The sequence below is a fragment of the Apodemus sylvaticus genome, chromosome 3 (assembly GCF_947179515.1).
Source record: "Apodemus sylvaticus chromosome 3, mApoSyl1.1, whole genome shotgun sequence".
Classification (NCBI taxonomy): Eukaryota; Metazoa; Chordata; class Mammalia; order Rodentia; family Muridae; genus Apodemus; species Apodemus sylvaticus.
In genome coordinates this window covers 171,235,074-171,255,427 of record NC_067474.1, presented here as the reverse complement: position 1 = coordinate 171,255,427, position 20,354 = coordinate 171,235,074, and the positions used below count along the sequence as shown (strand labels likewise).

General features: G+C 52.7%; 2 protein-coding genes across 5 annotated transcripts; one reads left to right on the top strand and one right to left on the bottom strand.

The window, feature by feature from the left end:
* Window positions 1-415: 415 nt before the first annotated feature.
* On the top strand, window positions 416-3,962 carry Tas1r3 (taste 1 receptor member 3). Its single transcript, XM_052178417.1, has 6 exons — window positions 416-1,012; window positions 1,129-1,429; window positions 1,512-2,315; window positions 2,411-2,608; window positions 2,696-2,816; window positions 2,992-3,962. Exons 1-6 carry the CDS (start codon window positions 822-824, stop codon window positions 3,951-3,953), a joined length of 2,577 nt encoding a protein of 858 aa, XP_052034377.1. The 5' UTR covers window positions 416-821; the 3' UTR covers window positions 3,954-3,962.
* Window positions 3,871-17,020, bottom strand: Dvl1 (dishevelled segment polarity protein 1). 4 transcript variants are annotated; one of them, XM_052178393.1, is made up of 16 exons: window positions 16,539-17,019; window positions 10,612-10,681; window positions 10,346-10,467; window positions 10,028-10,131; window positions 9,652-9,790; window positions 9,428-9,521; window positions 9,287-9,356; window positions 9,062-9,201; window positions 8,907-8,983; window positions 8,748-8,815; window positions 8,463-8,615; window positions 7,842-7,973; window positions 7,576-7,743; window positions 7,288-7,494; window positions 5,785-6,093; window positions 3,871-4,752 (listed from the first exon to the last, which is right to left on the bottom strand). In XM_052178393.1, exons 1-16 carry the CDS (start codon window positions 16,706-16,708, stop codon window positions 4,697-4,699), a joined length of 2,079 nt encoding a protein of 692 aa, XP_052034353.1. In that variant the 5' UTR covers window positions 16,709-17,019; the 3' UTR covers window positions 3,871-4,696. The 4 variants fall into 4 exon arrangements, with proteins under 4 accessions (XP_052034353.1, XP_052034352.1, XP_052034354.1 ...); XM_052178392.1 differs by lacking the exon at window positions 3,871-4,752 and having other exon boundaries at window positions 4,784-6,093; XM_052178394.1 differs by lacking the exon at window positions 3,871-4,752 and having other exon boundaries at window positions 4,784-6,093; window positions 8,538-8,615.
* Window positions 17,021-20,354: the final 3,334 nt, after the last annotated feature.

Below are 20,354 nucleotides of genomic sequence, written 5' to 3'. Positions count from 1 at the left end.
ACATGCACACACCTGGCCCTAGCAGCTGCAGGAAGCTATTTGTTTATGGCCATTTCTCATTTTCATGGACTAGCATGAGCACTCTGCAGAGAGATGCCTGCATGCCTGCCAAGGCTGGAGTGCTTATATTGAAGATCAACAGGATGGCTGAAGAGCTCTACAGCTTCCAGATGTCAGAACCCAAGCAGAACAGCTGGGACCCTCCAGTCTGCCTTGCCCCAGGACTCGGGCAGGTTAGAAAGGCCAGGAAACTCAGCCAGAGCTCTTCCTAACCCATCTGAAGGTTAGACCTGGCTAGCCAGCTGTTGTTGAGGGACCACCTCTGCAGCTCCTGCCTTCAGAAGATAAAAAGTGTCTCTGTGGGGCCGGAGTGAATGGAGATGGAGCAAGAGGGAGAAAGGGAAGGGGGGGGTGTCTCTGTGACAAATATAGCCCTTGTGCCCCCTTATTCCACGGTCATGAGAAACCCTGGAATCCTGAATACTTCTGCACCTTCCTTTTTACAGTCTACCAGGTTGTTCTAGAAATGAAGGGTGCTGAGGGGCTTGGGCATAGGCGGGTGACAAGACCACAACCAGTGGTCACAGTTGGCTTACTGGGTCACTCTTGGACAGAGAGTTTATTAGATACAGAGTCGAGTATACACAAAACATCAGGACTGGGATATTGCATATATCACCGGAGCTCCTTAAGATTTGGCAGCCAAGCACATCAGTGGTTTTGCTAAACAAATCTACTGTTCCCTCCCCCTTGACTCAGTACATCTGTGGCTCCTGCTCCACACACCCATCTGTTGTCAGTGCTGGAAACTTCTACCTACCATGCCAGGTTTGGCTATCCTGGCCCTCAGCCTGGCTGTTTTCCTGGAGCTTGGGATGGGGGCCTCTTTGTGTCTGTCACAGCAACTCAAGGCACAAGGAGATTACATACTGGGTGGGCTATTTCCCCTGGGCTCAACTGAGGAGACTACTCTCAACCAGAGAACACAACCCAATGGCATCCTGTGTACCAGGTATGGAGGCTAGCAGTTGGGGTGGGAGTGAGCCAAAGTTTGGCAGCCTTGGATCTGTGGTACTCCCGATCTGGGGATGAGGGTGGTGACCACCTGCAGTTTCCATGTGGCCTCAGGTTCTCAGCCCTTGGTTTGTTCCTGGCCATGGCTATGAAGATGGCTGTGGAGGAGATCAACAATGGATCTGCCTTGCTCCCTGGGCTGCGACTGGGCTATGACCTGTTTGACACATGCTCAGAGCCAGTGGTCACCATGAAGCCCAGTCTCATGTTCCTGGCCAAGGTGGGCAGTCAAAGCATTGCTGCCTACTGTAATTACACACAGTACCAACCTCGTGTGCTGGCTGTCATTGGCCCCCACTCATCAGAGCTTGCCCTCATTACAGGCAAGTTCTTCAGCTTCTTCCTTATGCCACAGGTGAGCCCACTTCCTTTGTATTCCTTCAATCAATTGCACCCATTGAGCTCTCATATCAGGAAGTGCTTCTTGATCACCACAGGTCAGCTATAGTGCCAGCATGGATCGGCTAAGTGACCGGGAAACATTTCCATCCTTCTTCCGCACAGTGCCCAGTGACCAGGTGCAGCTCCAGGCAGTTGTGACTCTGTTGCAGAATTTTAGTTGGAACTGGGTAGCTGCCCTAGGTAGTGATGATGACTATGGCCGGGAAGGTCTGAGCATCTTTTCTGGTCTGGCCAACGCACGAGGTATCTGCATTGCACATGAGGGCCTGGTGCCACAACATGACACTAGTGGCCAACAGTTGGGCAAGGTGTTGGATGTGCTACGCCAAGTGAACCAAAGTAAAGTACAAGTAGTGGTGCTGTTTGCCTCTGCCCGTGCTGTCTACTCCCTTTTTAGCTATAGCATCCATCATGGCCTTTCACCCAAAGTATGGGTGGCCAGTGAGTCCTGGCTGACTTCTGACCTGGTCATGACACTTCCCAATATTGCCCGTGTGGGCACTGTGCTTGGGTTTCTGCAGCGGGGTGCCCTACTGCCTGAATTTTCCCAGTATGTGGAGACTCACCTTGCCCTGGCTGCTGACCCAGCATTCTGTGCCTCACTGAATGCTGAATTGGATCTGGAGGAACATGTGATGGGGCAGCGCTGTCCACAATGTGACCACATCATGCTGCAGAACCTATCATCTGGGCTGTTGCAGAACCTATCATCTGGGCAGTTGCACCACCAAATATTTGCAACCTATGCAGCTGTGTACAGTGTGGCTCAAGCCCTTCACAACACCCTACAGTGCAATGTCTCACATTGCCACACATCAGAGCCTGTTCAACCCTGGCAGGTAAGGGTAGGGGTTTTGCGGGTTTTTGCCTGCTCCTGCAGGAACACTGAACTGAAAGGCTCACAGGTCAGCCTTACCCCGACTCCACTCCACAGCTCCTGGAGAACATGTACAATATGAGTTTCCATGCTCGAGACTTGACACTGCAGTTTGATGCTGAAGGGAATGTAGACATGGAATATGACTTGAAAATGTGGGTGTGGCAGAGCCCTACACCGGTATTACATACTGTAGGCACCTTCAACGGCACTCTTCAGCTACAGCACTCTAAAATGTACTGGCCCGGCAACCAGGTAAGGACTAGATAGGCAAAAAGCATGATGGGCAGAAGCTTATGGGTCTTGGGCCAACGGGAGCCTAACCCAAGGCTTCATGTCCAGGTGCCAGTCTCCCAGTGTTCCCGCCAGTGCAAAGATGGCCAGGTGCGCAGAGTAAAGGGCTTTCATTCCTGCTGCTATGACTGTGTGGACTGCAAGGCAGGCAGCTACCGGAAGCATCCAGGTGAACCATCTTCCCTAGATAGGCTGCACAGCTGGGCTAGGGGACAGAAGCATACAAGTCTGGCAAGCCCCCTCCCCTAAGGCTAATGTTGAGGCGATTACTGTGGGGGGCTAGCTGGGGCGTCTCCTACCACCAGCCCCCACATTGCCTTTCTTTCTTACTTTCACCACTACAGATGACTTCACCTGTACTCCATGTAACCAGGACCAATGGTCCCCAGAGAAAAGCACAATCTGCTTACCTCGCAGGCCCAAGTTTCTGGCTTGGGGGGAGCCAACTGTGCTGTCACTACTCCTGATGCTTTGCCTGGTGCTGGGACTAGCACTGGCTGCTCTGGGGCTCTTTGTCCACCACTGGGACAGCCCTCTTGTTCAGGCCTCAGGTGGGTTACTGTTCTGCTTTGGCCTGATCTGCCTAGGTCTCTTCTGCCTCAGTGTCCTTCTGTTCCCAGGACGGCCAAGCTCTGCCAGCTGCCTTGCACAACAACCAATGGCTCACCTCCCTCTCACAGGCTGCCTGAGCACACTCTTCCTGCAAGCAGCTGAGACCTTTGTGGAGTCTGAGCTGCCCTTGAGCTGGGCAAACTGGCTATGCAGCTACCTTCGGGGACCCTGGGCTTGGCTGGTAGTACTGTTGGCCACTTTTGTGGAGGCAGCACTATGTGCCTGGTATTTGATAGCTTTCCCACCAGAGGTGGTGACAGATTGGTCGGTGCTGCCCACAGAGGTACTGGAGCACTGCCGCATGCGTTCCTGGGTCAGCTTGGGCTTGGTGCACATCACCAATGCAATGTTAGCTTTCCTCTGCTTTCTGGGCACTTTCCTGGTACAGAGCCAGCCTGGTCGCTACAACCGTGCCCGTGGTCTCACCTTCGCCATGTTAACTTATTTCATCACCTGGGTCTCTTTTGTGCCCCTCCTGGCCAATGTGCAGGTGGCCTACCAGCCAGCTGTGCAGATGGGTGCTATCCTATTCTGTGCCCTGGGCATCCTGGCCACCTTCCACCTGCCCAAGTGCTATGTGCTTCTGTGGCTGCCAAAGCTCAACACTCAGGAGTTCTTTCTGGGAAGGAGCCCCAAGGAAGCAGCAGGTGGGAATAGTAGTAGTGGTGAGGCAACTCGGGAACAGAATGAATGACCCCCTGACCCAATGACCTTACCTTTAGTGAACCTAGCCCTTCCAGAGATCTCCTAAGCCAACACACCCCAAATGGAACCTCAATCTGAGACTTGAGACACTTAACTATAGACTCAGACTCCACTGACCTTAGCCCCACAGTGACCACCACCACCCCGGGGCCTGCAGTGTACAAGATGGACCCTATGAGCTCACCTGTCCCTCAAAAGCAAGATCATCCTTGATCCTGTTATGCCCACCTAAGGCCTGCCCAGGTGACCAGACTCACAAAAGGTTCTTTGGGACTCCATAGCAATACTTCGAGTTCAGGAATTTCCCAGGCAGACCCTGGGAGGCCAGAAGGTACGACTTGCCTGAACATGCCCAGTCTAGGGCCCTCATTCAGCACCCTGTCCAGGCATCCCAGCAATAGAAGGCTGGGCATGTATGTATGTATCAGGACAGAGCAAGAAAGACAGCAGGCAGAGGACACTCAGGAGGTAGGCAACATCCAGCCTTCTCCATTCATGGCAGAGCCCTAGCCTGTAGGAGAGAACTGGGTCACCACCAGCACCTTGGACAGAGCATATACAGGGGTACGGGTCAGCACCACGGCCAGCACCATCCACCCGGGACCCCTGGAATCAGCTTCTAGTACCAAGGACAGAAAAGTTGCCTGAAAGGCCCCTTACTGGCCAGCACCAGGGACAGAGCCACATGACTAAGCGGCAGGGGACAAGAGCATCTTCCATCTCCAGGCAGGATCAGACCTGGGTCAGTTCTGGACTGGCCCCCACACCTGAATCCGGAAGCAGCTTAGCTGGAGAAAAGAGAAACAAGCCACACATCAGTCCCATAAAATTAAACGCTTTTTTAGTGTTTAAAATAGCATTTACACAGAAGCAGCATTTACACAGAAGCAGCTCTATGTGAACTACCCAGTCGTTCAGACTTTGACACAGTGTCTAGTGTAGGTGGTTGGGGCTGCTGTGCCGGGATGGCAGTGGCACATGCTGATAGGCAGCCACCAGAACAGTGATAAGACAGGACGCCACCTCTGCAGCTCTTGTGTTCACTATCACCCACCATTGAGACTAAGACAGTAGACAGTTGCCAGGTCTCTCCTGTCTCCCCTACTAGCCATCCTCCACATACCTTCAGCTCAAACTGTGTTGTCATGTGCCAAGTAGCAGGTGGGGAAAAGGGGCATGCAAACTGCCCCTACTGGGTAATCAGCTCCCACCCTTAGAGCAGGCAGGCTAGCAATAAATAAATAAGTTAGACCCCACCTGGGCAGCCAGAGAGGTTTGAGGGCTATGTCTAAGCCCTCAAGAACCCCACCTTGACCTGATAGGTGAAGCCCATAAACTTAGTGATGGTCAGCCTGTGCCCCTGTGCACAGTTCTGTGAGACTTTGGGGAAAAGGGTAACAGAGTCTAAGAGAGCCTTTCTTGTCCTAAATTGAGGCCACTTCCAAAAAAGGGAACCAGGGGGTGGTCCCTGAGACTTGTGCTGAGGACATAAAGACCGAGATGTCTCCTTACGAGACACTATAGATACTTGAGCTGCACCACCATCAGCAGCCCCAAGAGCAGACAAAATGTCAAGCCAATATCCTGGTGGTATGGCTGCCCTCAGCCCCTGCTCTGTAGCCTGCTCCCTCTGCCCTGGCCCAGACCCCACAGCTGATCTATTCTGGCTGGCCACCATGAAGGCAAGCCCATAGAGCTCCTGGCACAGGAACACAGACTCTTGCCACAGGCAGCACTGAAGACACTGGTTGATCATCACATGATGTCCACAAAGAACTCACAGGGGTTTCCCATGGCCTTTTGGAAGGACTGGCGACTACCTGTAAGTTCTGGAGGAACAGCAGCCAGCTCCCGGACAGGTGGCCCTCCAGGTGGCCCACCCACTACTGCATAGGCCTTTGTAAGGGGGTGCAGTGGGGGGAGCCCTGGGGCAACAGCCGAAGCCTGACTTCGAGGGCTACTGCCACGGCTAAGTTGGCTGACAGGCCGCTCCCACCAGCCGGTGCTACCAGACCCACTTGGTACTGTGTGGTCTGATTCACTGCCACTACCCCCAGCTCCAGTTGCCCGGCGCTCTTCTCGGCCTGGGGTCCGATGGCTGCTCCTTGTGGACCCACTGCTCTTGCTCCCTAGGAGAAGGGAAGGGGCAACAGAGTCAGCACTAGGCCCGGCCACTTCCAGGACCACCAGCTGCTCCCAGACAACCAGGGCAGGACCTGGTGAGCCTGGGGATGGTAGGGGAATGGCAGCCATGCAGATACCAGTAATAGCTGAGAGGCGAGAAGCTAGGGGCAGTGGCAGACAGCAGGGACACCAGGGGCCAGCTTGGCACCTCACACCTAACCCCAATGCTTGAACCAAGGGCTAATGATACAGCTGAGAAACTAAGAAACCAGTGAAGGCCCTGTGTGCCCAGCATTCCCATTAGTCATCCTGGGTTCACCACCCAAAGACCCACTGTCCACCCAACCCCAGGACCCTGGTCAGCTAATTTGCTTAGCCCTTGTCCTGAAAGTAGTGGGAACCTGAAAACACGTGCTGGCTGGGGACATGCTGAGAGGGACACAGGGGGACCTGGCTTACCGGCCCGAGGGTCCACTCTGCTAGTCCTTCAGTCTAAGGCTTGCTCAGCACAAAGCAAGGAATAGCACAAGTCACACACCAATCCAGTGCTTACCAATGGCTAATAGGACTATTTTGGGCCAAGCTAAGCCTGGGTACATGCAAGGGCCTGCCTAGGATTAGTAGTCACTCCATAGTTTCCCCTTGGGTATTGCCACCCTCTGGCCCAACCTCTCCTGAGTCTTTCTCTGGATCTTGTAGCACAGCTGCTGGCCTAACTGTACCCCACTCTGCCTAGGACAGTCTATCTCCTCCTCAGAGACACCCATCCCTCAAGGTCTTCGATATCCCTGGGATATGCTTTAATAGTGGTGTTTGATATTCTTCTCCGGCACTCTGTTGGGATGCAGGCACCATAACTGATAAAGCCCATTCTCCCCCTAACTTGGGGCCTAGAGAGTCCCCCTACTTGATACTAGTGGCTACTTTCATCTTCAATCTTGCCACATCATCTCCTGGCCTCTTGCCTCTGCCACCTAGCACACCAGGTCTGCTCCCACCAGGCTGTCTTCCTATTCTCTAAAGGCTTCTACCCACAGAACCACACTGAATACCCACATCAGCCCCTCCTTGTCCCACACACTGACTCTTGAGATGGGACCCACCAGGACCCAAACACACAGCAGGAGCACAGAGGGAAGCATCAGGGCCAGGCAGAGCCAAAGAGTGGGAGTGGGAAGAGGGGTTGGCATGGCTCTCACCTTCACTCTGCTGACTCCCAGCACTGCCACTGCCATAGTTGAAGCCAGGGTCCTGGTAAGCAGGTGGGAAGCAGGGTGGGGGTCCTGGGTACTGGTAGGGGTAGCCTTGACCCAAGGGCCAGGGTACAGATGGGTGGGGCAGTGGGGCCAGTGTGTCCTGATCTGAGGTTCCACTGGAACCACTGTTGAGGTTCAGGGATGCGAGGTCTGGCAGGAAGGGAGGGGAGGGGTAAGTGAAGGCAAATGGATGAGCCCCACAACAATCCCTACCCAATAACCCCTACTCACTACTGCACAGGTCACCAAAGACATAGTAGCATTGCTCAGAGAAGGTGATCTTGTTCACTGTGTGCCTCAGGAAACCATGCTTCAGCATACTGCTGGCATACTTCCTCGCCTCCCTTCGCTCCTTGAAGCCCTCCACGTGTGTGTACAGCCAGTCCACCACATCCGCCCCTGGCCATAGGCCCATGAAAGTCAGGGTAGCTGAGCCCTGGGAAGCTACACCAGAATGAAGAACAGACTGGGCCCTTCCCACACAACCAGGGACTCACCAATGACAGCATTGGCAATGGTGATCTTAAGCCACATGCGGTCCCGGATCTCTAGTCCTGAGTCTGGCAACTGCATGACGCGGACAATGGCACTCATGTCACTCTTCACAGTCAGCGGTGCCTCCTCAAGCTCTGCAGAGCACACTTCTCTGAGCCCAGGCTCACAGGGGGTTAAGAGCAGGGGGCTGGATCAAACGTCTATCTCCTAGGTATCTCTTATTGAAACTTGAGCTAAGATTGGGATATTTTTCCCAGTCCCACAGTCCAAATACATATGGCCAAGCCAGCCCCTCCCCCTCCCCAAGGACACCTCCCTGGAAAGCTCAAGCTGTTAGTTATGTTAGGTAGCAGAAAAGCAAAGCAGAGGCTACCATGTCCTCCCAATCCTCAGCACAAGCCTAGTAGGACCTTCAATTCATGCAGATAACCAGTATGGCCAGGCTTGGAGAGATATGTACATGTATCTTTGAGTATACATTTGTCAAGGTGTTGGAAGCCAACCAACACCTTTATATTAATGGGCCCCTGGAATGGCTCCGATGAGCCAATGCTCAAAGCTAGAGCTGACCCTCATTCTTCAGCCTCAGTTTCCTTTGGGGGCTCATGTGAGCTGCCACTTACGTGGGGCGCCAGGCACTGAGCTGGTTAGTGAGGAAGAGCTGGTGCGTGTGATGGCACTGGAGCAGGGACTCGTACCATAGCGGGGCAGAGCACCCGTCAGTGCCGCTGTGTGGGACAGCCAGGCAGCCGGGTCGATGGGTCGCACTGGGTCAGCTGCATAGTTACCACATGGCAACAGATGACAGGTGATAGTAAGTAGGGGCACAGCACAGAGGCAGACAAGAAAGACCCCCAGTCTGGACCTAGGAACCCCACCCTCCCCCACTTCTCCATGGGGTCACTCACCCCTTGGGATGGTGAAGTAGCTCCGAGGGGTTGGATCCCAGCACTTGGCCACTGTGAGACTGATGGGCCTACAGAGTTCAGCAGACCACCTCATAGGTGAGGCCCGATAGCCCCTCCCATCTCATGCCACTCCCACCCCCACATGGCTCCCCTCCTCACCCTGTCTGGGATACAATCTCCCGAAGCACCCGCACAGCATCATCATTGCTCATGTTCTCAAAGTTGACATCATTCACCTATGGGGTTTGTGGGGTCAGGGATTGGTGGTGGGATGTGTGTGCATCTTGTCCCCACAGTCCCCACATGGCTCCCACCTGCAGCAACATGTCGCCTGGCTCAATGCGGCCATCAGCAGCCACAGCCCCGCCCTTCATGATGGATCCGATGTAGATGCCGCCATCACCCCGGTCGTTGCTCTGGCCCACGATGCTGATGCCCAGGAAGTGGTGCCTCTCTGCAGGAGGGGCCATGAGCAGGCCCCCAAAGCTCCCAAGGCTGTACCCACCCCCAGCAAGCACCCACAGCCCACAAGGCCTCACCCATGTTGAGAGTGACGGTGATGATGTTCAGGGACATGGTGGAGTCTGTGATGCTGCTGAAGGAGGATGCCTGTGGAGGGACCCAATGAGGGGCTGTGTGGGCACCATTCAGAGCAGACACCCCACCCACCTGCTGCCTACCCGGTCTGTCTGCCTCAAGCGCTGCTTCCGACGACGGCATTTGTGCTTACGAATTAGCCGAGAGGAGGTGCTCTGCTCTGTAGAGCTGCTCAGCCTGAGGCAGGAGACCAGAGGCAGGAACAAGAAGCCAGAAGTCAGTAAAGCACAAGGCACCAATATGTATAACCAGACAGTACTCTTAACCATACATCTTCAGCAAATACTGATGTGCACATGCCACCTACCGGCTTGTGTTGTCCTCCTCATCTGAGTCAATAAAGCTGCTGGATTCAAGCTCACTGCTCAGTAGAGTGGATGTGCTGTCTGGAGGTAGTCCCAGTTCCCGCCGCCGGTCCCCTCTGGGGTGCCCATTGGTCCGGGCAGCTGTGGGGACAGTTGGGTGGGAACCTATTGTGGGACTTCAGTGGTCCCAGAATGAGGGTGGCCTGTGCATTTCAAAGCTTATACAGTGACTCTGGGGCTATAGGGGCTAGGAGTACCAAGTTGGGACATCTACCCAAGGACCAATGCTTGAAAGAATATGTCCAGGGGCTTGGAATATACTAAAGGGATACCAAGGGAAGCCTGGCCTCCAGGTCTGGGCAGACACAGCCATAGTACCCTCATCGCGGTTTCGACGTCGGGCTCTCTCCCGCCGGTGACTGACCATAGACTCTGTGCCTGTCTCATTGTCCATTCCGTCCCGGCTACTGGCAACATTTGGACTGCATAGATAAGAAGCAGGTGGAATTGGGCAGACCAGGTTGCTGGCAGCCATTACCTCGAATGATTCCAGTCCCCAAACCCCCAGACAGGATCCTAGTTCTAAAAGGTGCCTCCCACCCAACTTTAGGCCCCTTCTCTGCTGTCAGCTTCCCTCTTCCCAGATGGGTAGCAAGTATCCAGCAATGGCAGATCTCTGCCCACTAGGAGCCTTACTGGAAGGAGGGGGGCCTGGAGTCTCCAATGCCGCCTGTCCTCTCAAGGGGTGGGGGCAAGTCTGTGTGGCTGTCAGTGCCCTGGGACCCTGCATCCGAGTGAGCACCCTCAGCCAGGACCAGCTGTGAAGGAAGAGTGAGGTGTTGGATGGCCATAGGTTTCAAGACCACCCCCACAGGCACCCTACCACTGCCTACCTTTGTCCAGTTACTTCTCCCAGGAAGATCCCACCTGCATCATTCTGGTGGGGCCACCCATAGACTCACCCAGGAAACCACCCGGCCATTGAAGCAGGGCAACTTGGCATTGTCATCGAAGATCTCCTCCTTCACCACCCTATGGTCAAACAAAGCCCAGATGTCAAATCACCTGGATCCATGAAGGACACTAAGAGACATCTCCTACCCTTGGACCTAGCAATAGAGCACCTTTCAGGCCACAGATATTATCACTGAGTGTTTATATAACACATTCTCTTCTTAGGGACTCTACTGTTCTCCCCTGGCCCCAAATCCCTGACCCTTAGCACTGGGGTAGATAAATGTAAAGCGTTCATGGAAGGACATTCTATCTAGAACTCTTGTTCACATTCAGAGTCAGCCTCTAGCCCATGGTGAGTCAGACAAGGCTAAGGGTTCCTGGGAAAGTCCCTAATTCTTCAGCTTCCTTTGCCCTGGGATTTATATCAGACCTGTCTCTAGCTATGTATGTCTGTCTGCTCATTGGGACCCAAAAGCTCCCTCACCAAAACATATGACACTTGAGACTCCTCTGGGAACTCTTCTCAGCCTTCAAATTTTAGAGAGAGTAGCTCTACCCATCCAGGTGTTGGGACAGCCAATGGCTCTTCACTGCCTCTCACCCCAAATCCCACCATGTACCACAAAAGCTCCAATTTCAGCTAGTTCCAGAAGGGCCTCCTAAGCCTACATTCAGACTGGGCTGCATAAGAACAGCATTTTGTGCACTCTGCTTAAATCAGGCCCACTGACTCCTGTCTTTGTCTTCCCAGCACACACCTTCTGTGCCTCTCTGGAGCACTCATAGACCCTAGTCAATATGATAAGCATCTCATGGTGCTCCATGCCTTGGGCCCCTAAAGTTTCCCCAGCCCAGAGAAGGCCTGGACTGCCTGGTACCAGGTACAAGAACTGACAACCCCTTCTATAGATGTGAGAGGGCCAGAAGGATAACAGCTCTTGCTACCCTCAAAGCCATCTATCCAGCTAGAAAGACAAAGTGGACCTCATGTACAAGATCAGTCCCAACTATCAGGGAGTTTGGTTGGATTCTATCTGAGGACCTGGGAGGGCATTTAGGGACACAGCTATCCAAGTCTTGGCTGTACCTACTGACTACAGCCATCTCTGTCTTCATGCTGCTTCCCTGGTCAGATGGGCTAGAAAGGATCCAAGCTCGCCCAAGCAAGATACAAAGGGTCAGGGAATGAGAACTGGGAAGGAAGCCAGAAAGCCTGGGGTCAGTGTTCAAAAAGGCATGGACAACAGCTAGGACAGGTCTGAAGGGGCAGCTGGGAATAGGGTTCCATCTACCTCCTCAGGCCCTAGATTCTCCACTGTCTCACCTTCACCCTAGCTCTTAGCTCCGCCTAGCATAGTGGGATTTTCCATACCTAAAACTTGAATTGAGTAGAGCTGGAAAACCAGGCTGGTCCTGGAAGTGCACCTGGCAGGAAGCAGGCTTGTGGTTTAATGGGCCCAATGCCAGGGGCAGGGTCATCTCTGCTTGCTGCTCCAGAACCACTGGGCAACAGTAGATTGTAGGAAGCACTAGCAGAGCAACATCCCATCCTATCTAGGGAATAAGTCCTTTGTCCACCCACTTTCTAGAGACCTAAGGCTGAAGTAGTGGCAGAGGCTGGATAGCCTGAAAGTGAAAGTGTATCCCAACTACTTTTCTGATCTTACTGCTGCTTCTATGTGCCCATGAGGGATCAATGAAGTGGGACCCCAACAGTAGGATAGAATCACTTCTCAGGACTTCTTTAATGTCTATTTCCACCAATTACAAGTTATAGCCCTGTGGCTTGTTTCATTTACAAGCCCGGGACCAAGGTAGCCATAAGAGAGGCTGTCAGCACAGGAAGACCTGAGGCTGATCCATGGTGAGATAAAGTTTCTCTTGAGGATGACAGGGCTCTATCTGTGGCAGCTGATATACCAGGGCCCACAAAAAGCCTATCTCTGAGTAACCTAACAACAAAAAATCCAGACAGGAATCCTCACCTTGGCCCCCAACCTCAACCCGAAAGTAGACTCACCAAAAGCCTTTCCCATTGGCACACCCAACTGGCACACCCAAGCTCCAACTCTCCCTGACTCACCCATGGAGAAACATATGAGCAATTCCTAGCACCCACAATAGGGCCTGCCTGGCTCCTCAAACAGGCACTGTGTCCCATCCACAGCAGCCAGTGCCTACTCAGTCAGACCCTTAAGGTAATATGGCTAGCTTGAGGTCTTTGTGCCTCCCAATCCCTAGAAAGACACACCTCTATGGTTCAAAGGCCCTGCTTCTTAGCCCTCCTAGCCTGAGCAGCCCAAGTCCTACTTTCCACCTAGGGGTCAAGACAAGAAGACAGGCCAAGGGGGAATAACAGTACTGAGAGGATGGTGTTTGCCCCAGATCCTAGGGCTAACCCTGGCCCTTTTCCACCATTGGCTAGGCAAAGGGCAAACATTACAACACCCATAGTAGAAGCAGGAATGGGTGCCACAGGTATGTGATGCTACCCATAGCTATGGGATAGTCTGCTGGGCACTCTATAACAAGAAAAGAATGAGGCACAATCAAACATTCCTACTACCCTGAGCCTTGCATGTCTATCCTCTCAAAAGAAAAGCTGACCTTACTGTGTCTCCACTAACTCTGCACAGTGACTCAGGGCACTCCTGTGGGCATTTTGCCCCAACCTTAGAATTCCTGGAGAGTTCCTTGTGGCCATAGGGCTCTACCAGCCACTCACAGTAATCCACCTCAAGGAGAAATCTGCTCTAAGGTAAGAGCTCTATGGAGCCCTGCATAGCTTGGCCAAAAAGGACCCAGAGTTTCAGGAGGTTAGAGTAACGCACAGACTACCCTTCCAGTGGCCCAGCCCTGAGATAGCCCCATTCCAATTCTCATACACACAGAGCCAGAGACTGGCAAAGCAAGTAGGTACAGGTCATGGAGGTATCTTGAGCCTCAAGAGGCTTCTGTATGCTCCCAGAAGTGAGGGTCCAACTCCTACCAAGCATTGGTGTGGACCAGGCTCTTGGCCTAAGTAGCCCATGAACTTGAACTGACAGGTGTACGTAGGCCCAGGGTTCCATAGCTGGCCACTCTTCTACCAACTCATCTCATGGGGCATTGAGCCCCAGAACATCGAGTCCTTCCCCACAGCTCAGGGAATGGATTATAATTACCTAGACTCTCATAATAAATACTAGGGAGGCATGTGGAACACAGAGAGGCTAAGTCACTAACCCAAGGCAGCTCGACCAGGGCACAGGGAGCCCTCAGAACATTTGCCAATGTGGAGAGGACCCCAGATCCCAGAGCTTCTAGCCCTTACCCTTGCCTGCCTCCCTCCAGCTCAGGTAGCTCTTTCTCAGAGATGGGGCTGGAGCAACTGCCAGGCAGATGGACTCAGTATCACATCAGGCAGGCTGGTATCAGCAGTACATTCCTAGTAGCAGGGATCAAGAGCCAAATGTACACACTCCTCTATCATAGATTAGACCTTCCATTATCACCAGACCAAACACCACAGCGCCCACCAGAACCAGAAGTCCTGCTGCTACTGAGCCTTGGGGTCCAGAGTCAGAACAACCACAAGTTGAATGTAAGTGGGCAAAGAATAGACCTTTTTCTTTGTAAAAAAGAATTTACAGAATTCTGATCTTTACAAAGTAGCCAGCTTTGGTTTGGAGCTAGACTCACTAGGGTACGCATCACAGACTCTAGTCTGCGGCTACCCCTGAGGTCACTCATCCAGCTCAGCCAACCTTGCTGAGCTTCCCTTCTCCTGACGTGAAGCTACTTTCTCTTGGTATCCTTGGAGCTCTATAAGTAGAACTCGGGTAAGGAAAGGACAGATGAAAACAGGGCAGGGCTCCTTTTCTAGGCTCCCAGGTCAGAGTACCATCAGAGTACCAGGTCAGAGTCACAGTGAGGCCTACTGACAAGCTGCTTGTCTTTCTGTGTCATCCCTTGCCCAGACTCTACCTCTATGTTGCTCTGTCTCCTAATTCTTCTACACACTCAGGACACCCAACTTATACCTCCGACCTCTCTGCTAGCTCCAGACCCCATGTCCCAAACATTTCAAACCCACCCAAAGGAACTATTCCTACTTCAAGACCTATATCTGGCTGGGCGGTGGTGGCGCACGCCTTTAAGCCCAGCACTTAGGAGGCAGAGGCAGGCGGATTTCTGAGTTTGAGGCCAGCCTGGTCTACAGAGTGAGTTCCAGGACAGCCAGAATTACACAGAGAAACCCTGTTTCAAAAAACAAAACAAAACAAAACAAAAACAAAAACAAACAAAAAAGACCTGTATCTGCTATGTATCCCATCTCCTTAGCTAAGACACCTGCAGGTCCTCTAAACCTGCCACAAGCACAGATAGTAGGGAATCTATGTGACCTCTTCCTACCTAATATGGATATCAGAGTAGAGGGACAGGTACCCTCAGGAAACACCCAGAGTGTACAGCAGAAAGCAACCCAGGTCTGCTCCTTACCACTTACACCCTAGGGTGTAACGAGTTTGTGAGAACATTTGTTACTTTGGTCACACACACAATGTACCAATATTTGGATCCAGAGATACCCTGTCCCTGAGATTAGAGACCACAGAGGTGACCCAGTCAGAGAATCAGGGAAGATCAACTTCCAAAGAAGACCCTCCAGCCTCTAGGCAAATGGGGAGCACCAGCCTTCAAGTTGTGAGGGACACACTCTACTTTTTCCCTGGTGGTTGGGGCACAAGGACCGAGTGGGCAAGAGAGTTTAGTTATCCAAACCTGGTTCAGTCCTGTCTAGAAGCCCAGGGTCAGAAAGAGGTCTGAGCTTGACCTGACCCATGAGTTGCCCAGGGACCCCGCAACTATGGAATCCAGGAAATAGCCTCAATGTCAAAGCCCTGAGATGGAGCCACACACAAGGGCACCAAGCACACCTGCTCCACCCACAGGGCCTAAGCATGCTACCCTGCCCCAAACACTGCCAAGCCATGGACTCAGGTTTCTGTGGCTATGCCCTGTCAGGCCTCTGTTGCACTGCCAGTCCCTGGCTCACTGTCTCAGAGGCCCAGCTTAGCTCAAATAGGAAGTCCCTTCTCCTGAGACAGCCACCACAGCCACTCAGCTAGAAACACACTACGTTACAAGTTGACTCAAGTCAGGAGATGACCTGAGCACCTCCCAGGAATGCAAATGTTGTGTGGTTCAGAAAGGTCAGAGGCACAGGAGCCAGGAACCGAGGGGACAGGGTACACTGAATGGAGCTTCTTGGTTTCCAGTGACCCTTGACCTCTGTCTGCCTTGCCACAGGGACTCGAGAGGGACCAAGAAGAGTCTGTTTTCAGGCTTCAAAACTTTTATAAACTCCAGAAAACAGATGGATGCCTATGACCCACCTATTCCACATTACCCACCTCTCAAGTGGAGGATCCACTGGGTGCTAGGAGCCACAAACCCCCAATCCTCCTCCTTGACCCCACCCCCGCATAAACTACACACCCCCAGAGCAGTCCTGAGTCCCAGGTTTCCATCCATAAAGAAGGAATGCATCAGGCCCTGTGTTTAACCAGAGAGAAGGGAGTTGGCTTTAAGCGTGGCCTTCGGCACCCAATTTGGACCAGCTGGGCACTGGAGCCCCACTGGATGGTGGTCAGAAAGCCTGGGCCCTCGCCTGTCCATCAGAAAGAACTGTCTGGCCTACCTAGACAGTAGTCAACTGGGATCCCCGGCTTGCCACAAACAGGGTCACCAAGGCGCAGAGACTCTACCTACACCTGCTGTAAATGCGCAGCGGGGTTGCCGGTGACGGGGGCGCTCTCTGACGTCCCCAGACCCGAAAGCCCAGCCGGCGCAGACAGGTGCCAGCTCGTGCCCGCGAGGGGGCCCAGCAGCCATAACACACGCGTGGGAGAGGGCCAGCACCCCAGCCCAGGCCGCGCGGCCCACTGACCCGAAGTCCTGGTCCATAGACTTGAAGAAGAATTTGTAGGCGTGCACCGGCCGGTTGCTGAGCACGTTCTTGAAGTCTGCCAGCGTGACGCGCTCAGGAGCTACAGGCAGCTTAACCAGGTACGGCGTCTCCTCCTCGTCCATGTGGTAGATGATTTTGGTCTCCGCCATGGCGCGGCAGGGGCGACGCGGAACCCGCGTAGCGTTAGGGCCCGGCTCACCTCTCGGACGCGGGGCACCCTCCCAAACCGCCGGCCCGCGCCCCGCCCGGCCGCCCCGCGGCCCCTTTGCGCGTCCGCCCCTCCCGGTCCCGGCTCGCACCAGTTCCCCGACTGTCGCCCCGCGGCCCGCGGCCGCCCATCCGCTGCGGCCCCGGAGCGGGTGCCAGGGAAAGCAGCTCAGAGGGCTACTGCGGCCCGCCGCCCCCTCGGGCTGTTCAAGAACCGCCTAGTGGGGTTGAGCGCACGGCCGCCGGAGGGCGCTTCAGGGCCGGTGACGTCACTGGCCGCCCGCAGCGCGGGCGGGGCGGGACTGCGCACGCGCAGAACGGGCCCGCGGTGCTGGGCTACGGTTTGCGCACGGGCGGGGCAACCCGGGTGGGACTGGGCGGGCTCCGGAGGCCAGGCTAGTTGGGACTCTCTGAGCGCTGTCTTCGGGTGGAGCTCTGCGTTCCCTTAGCTAGGAGCCAAAGCCCTACCCAGTGCTTGCCCAAATTCCCAACGGGCTGCGGTCCTTGCAGCATCTGGGTCTGAGGTTTGTGGGCAGATGGGCATGCTGGACCCCAGAAAGACAGAGGAACCCTGGAAAGATCGCTCCCCTTGAGCCAATAAGATCTGCCAGGGAGCTGCTCAGAATGGCACTGTCCACTCAGCGGCTTCGGGCGCTCTACAAGAATTTGAAGATACCTATACCTAACCCAAACAGGAGAGCCTTACTGTGCCCCCACACTAATCCTGAGCTCAATTCTTATGCCCACTGCCTTATCCCATCGGATCTCCAAGAAACTCAAGTAGTGACACAGGTATACACAGATGTCCAAGCAAGGCCCAGGCAGCAATTGAAGCCAAAGGGATTTTCGCCCTGGACACTGTAGATCAAACCAGCCAGGTGTCCTCTGCAGACCAAGAAAGACCAGGTCACCCCTCACTCCAGGGTAGCCTAAGACCATTAGAGGGAGCAATTCACTGGCCAGTAAGAAGAATGGGGGAAGCCGGGCGGTGGTGGCACACGCCTGTAATCCCAGCACTCTGGGAGGCAGAGGCAGGCAGATTTCTGAGTTCGAGGCCAGCCTGGTCTACAGAGTGAGTTCAAGGATAGCCGGGGCTATACAGAGAAACCCTGTCTCGAAAAAAACCAAATCCAAAAAAAAAAAAGAAGAAGAAGAAGAAGAAGAATGGGGGAAGGCATGTGATATTGTTCAGTGATGGAGAAAAGGGTGCCTATTGTGACCTTGGACAATCCCCAGACACGAAGCCAGTATAAGGAAAGATTGCACCACTTCCTGGAGGATCCAGAAGTAGGCATTGAATGCATACTAAAGGCCACTGAGGTCAACCTAAGCAGAGTTCTCCTCCTTACTCCCACTGCTATCCTGGAATATACTAGAAACCTATACTTCTTTTGCCAGTAGCTGGCCTTTCTTGAATCTCTACAAAAGTAACCTGAAGAAATCATGCAAGATGGGTCTGCCCAAGGGAGAAGGAAGACAGACCCTTTTCTGAGTGCCCCTCAGGCCAGACACAAGCTACTACTGGCTTATTGGTCAGAAGCACTCAAATAAAGGAATACCCTTGATTCCCACCTGACACACCAAATTATAGAAAGCATTAGAAGCCAGGGGCTTGCCGGGCGGTGGTGGTGCACGCTTATAATCCCAGCACTCTGGGAGGCAGAGGCAGGCAGATTTCTGAGTTCAAGGCCAGCCTGGTCTACAGAGTGAGTTTCAGGACAGCCAGGACTATACAGAGAAACCCTGTCTCGAAAAAACTAAATCCAAACACCCCCCCCCCCCCAAAAGCCAGGGGCTTGGTAGAAGTCATGGTACTGACACTGATGGGGCAGTTTGGGTCACTGTAGAAAAGACAGATGTGATGCCGGAGCCTGTTTCTTCCCAAAAGTGGCCTTGTCCAGTAGCAGTGTGACCTCTGATGAGACCAGAGGCCACTAGTGTGAGATGCATCCTCAAGCCACACCTCAACAGGTCACTGAGGTCCTGTGAGTAACTGCCATCCTTTCCTACCCTCACTATTCTTGGACCAATGAGACGAGATGGTACCTGCTGCCGTGTCTGATAATATGAATTTGAACCCCAAGGACAAACAGTGCAGGCTGAAGGCTACTCGAGGAAGGAGAGAATGAATTCTTGCAAGTTATCACCTGACCTCCACTGCATACCATCCATTTATCTATGTTCACAGTTAATGAAAATGATTAATAAATTTTTATGAATTAAAAATGTGATGTGATGACATGTGCCTTTAATCCAATCCCAGGATGAAGGACAGAGGCAAGTGGATCTCTATGAGTTCTAAGCCTAGCCAGAGGTATCTAGTAAGACCTTTCGTCAAAACAAAAATAAATAAATAAATAAATAAATAAATACTCTCTTTTGAAAAAAAGGGGGTCAATAAAGGAGTTTGTTTCCCCATAACCCATATCATTTAAGGAGAGAATCAACTCCTGAACAATTTTTTTTTTCATTTTTTCTGTGTAGTTTTGCCTGTCCTGGAACTTGCTTTGTAGACCAGGCTGGCCTTGAACTAACCTTCATAATGCTGTGATGGGCATGTCCAGAAAGACACACACATATAAATAAATTAATAAATACTTAAAAGGTGGGGGGTTGAGGGCTAAAAAAAAGAGATGACTCGGTGGTTAAGAACACTGGCTTCTCTTTCAAAGGATCCAGGTTAAATCCTCAGCACCCATGTGGCTGCTCACAAACCATCTGTAACTCCAGATCTAGGGAATTCAAAGCCTTTTTCTGTCCTCCATGGGCACTGCACACATGAGGGACATAGACATAATAGGCAGGCAGAAACACTCATGTACATAAAATGATAAATTTTCAAAGGCTTTTTTATACACTTGGTTTATTTTAATTTTATGTGCACTGGTGTTTTGCTTATATGAATGTCTGTGTGACGGTGTTGGATGTAACTCCTTGGAAGTTACAGACAGTTGTGAGCTGCCCTGTGGGTGCTGGGAATTGAACCTGGGTTAACTGCTGAACCATCGCTCCAGTCACAATTTTTTTTTTTTTAAAGAGAGGATGAGGAAAGAGGTCTGTGTCCTCTCTTAGATGCTTTTTCACAAAGCTCTGAGTCTGCTGAGGTCACACAGCCAGTGCCTAGTTTTAACTATCCCCAGGGGAATAGTACCTGAAAACTAATACCTGATCCTATTGACCAAGGCTTGCCTCTTGGGGCTCTTTCTGCTTAAATCTCCTCAGATTTGTATCCTTGGAGAACATGCCTGCCTATCTTTGCTTCTTCCTTTTACTCCATCAGAGCATCTGCGTCTCAAAGAATTGGGCTAACAGCATTTCCTTCTATGGTCAATCTCCCTCCCACCATTTTATATCTCCCCCTTCTTGTCCACACACACACTTCAGAAAAGGAGCTGAAAACCTTTCATCATGGAAAAAGGGTTCCTGTGTCATAGGACATCTGATCCTAGAAGGATCTAGGCATAGACTTTCTACTCAAGGGGATAGGGAAGGACAGAGGGACTAAAACAAAGGTTATAGGAGCATCTGGGGGTTCCCAAGACCCAGACATGCCCTCCCTGAACAGAAGGGGAGCAGCAGGTCCAAGAC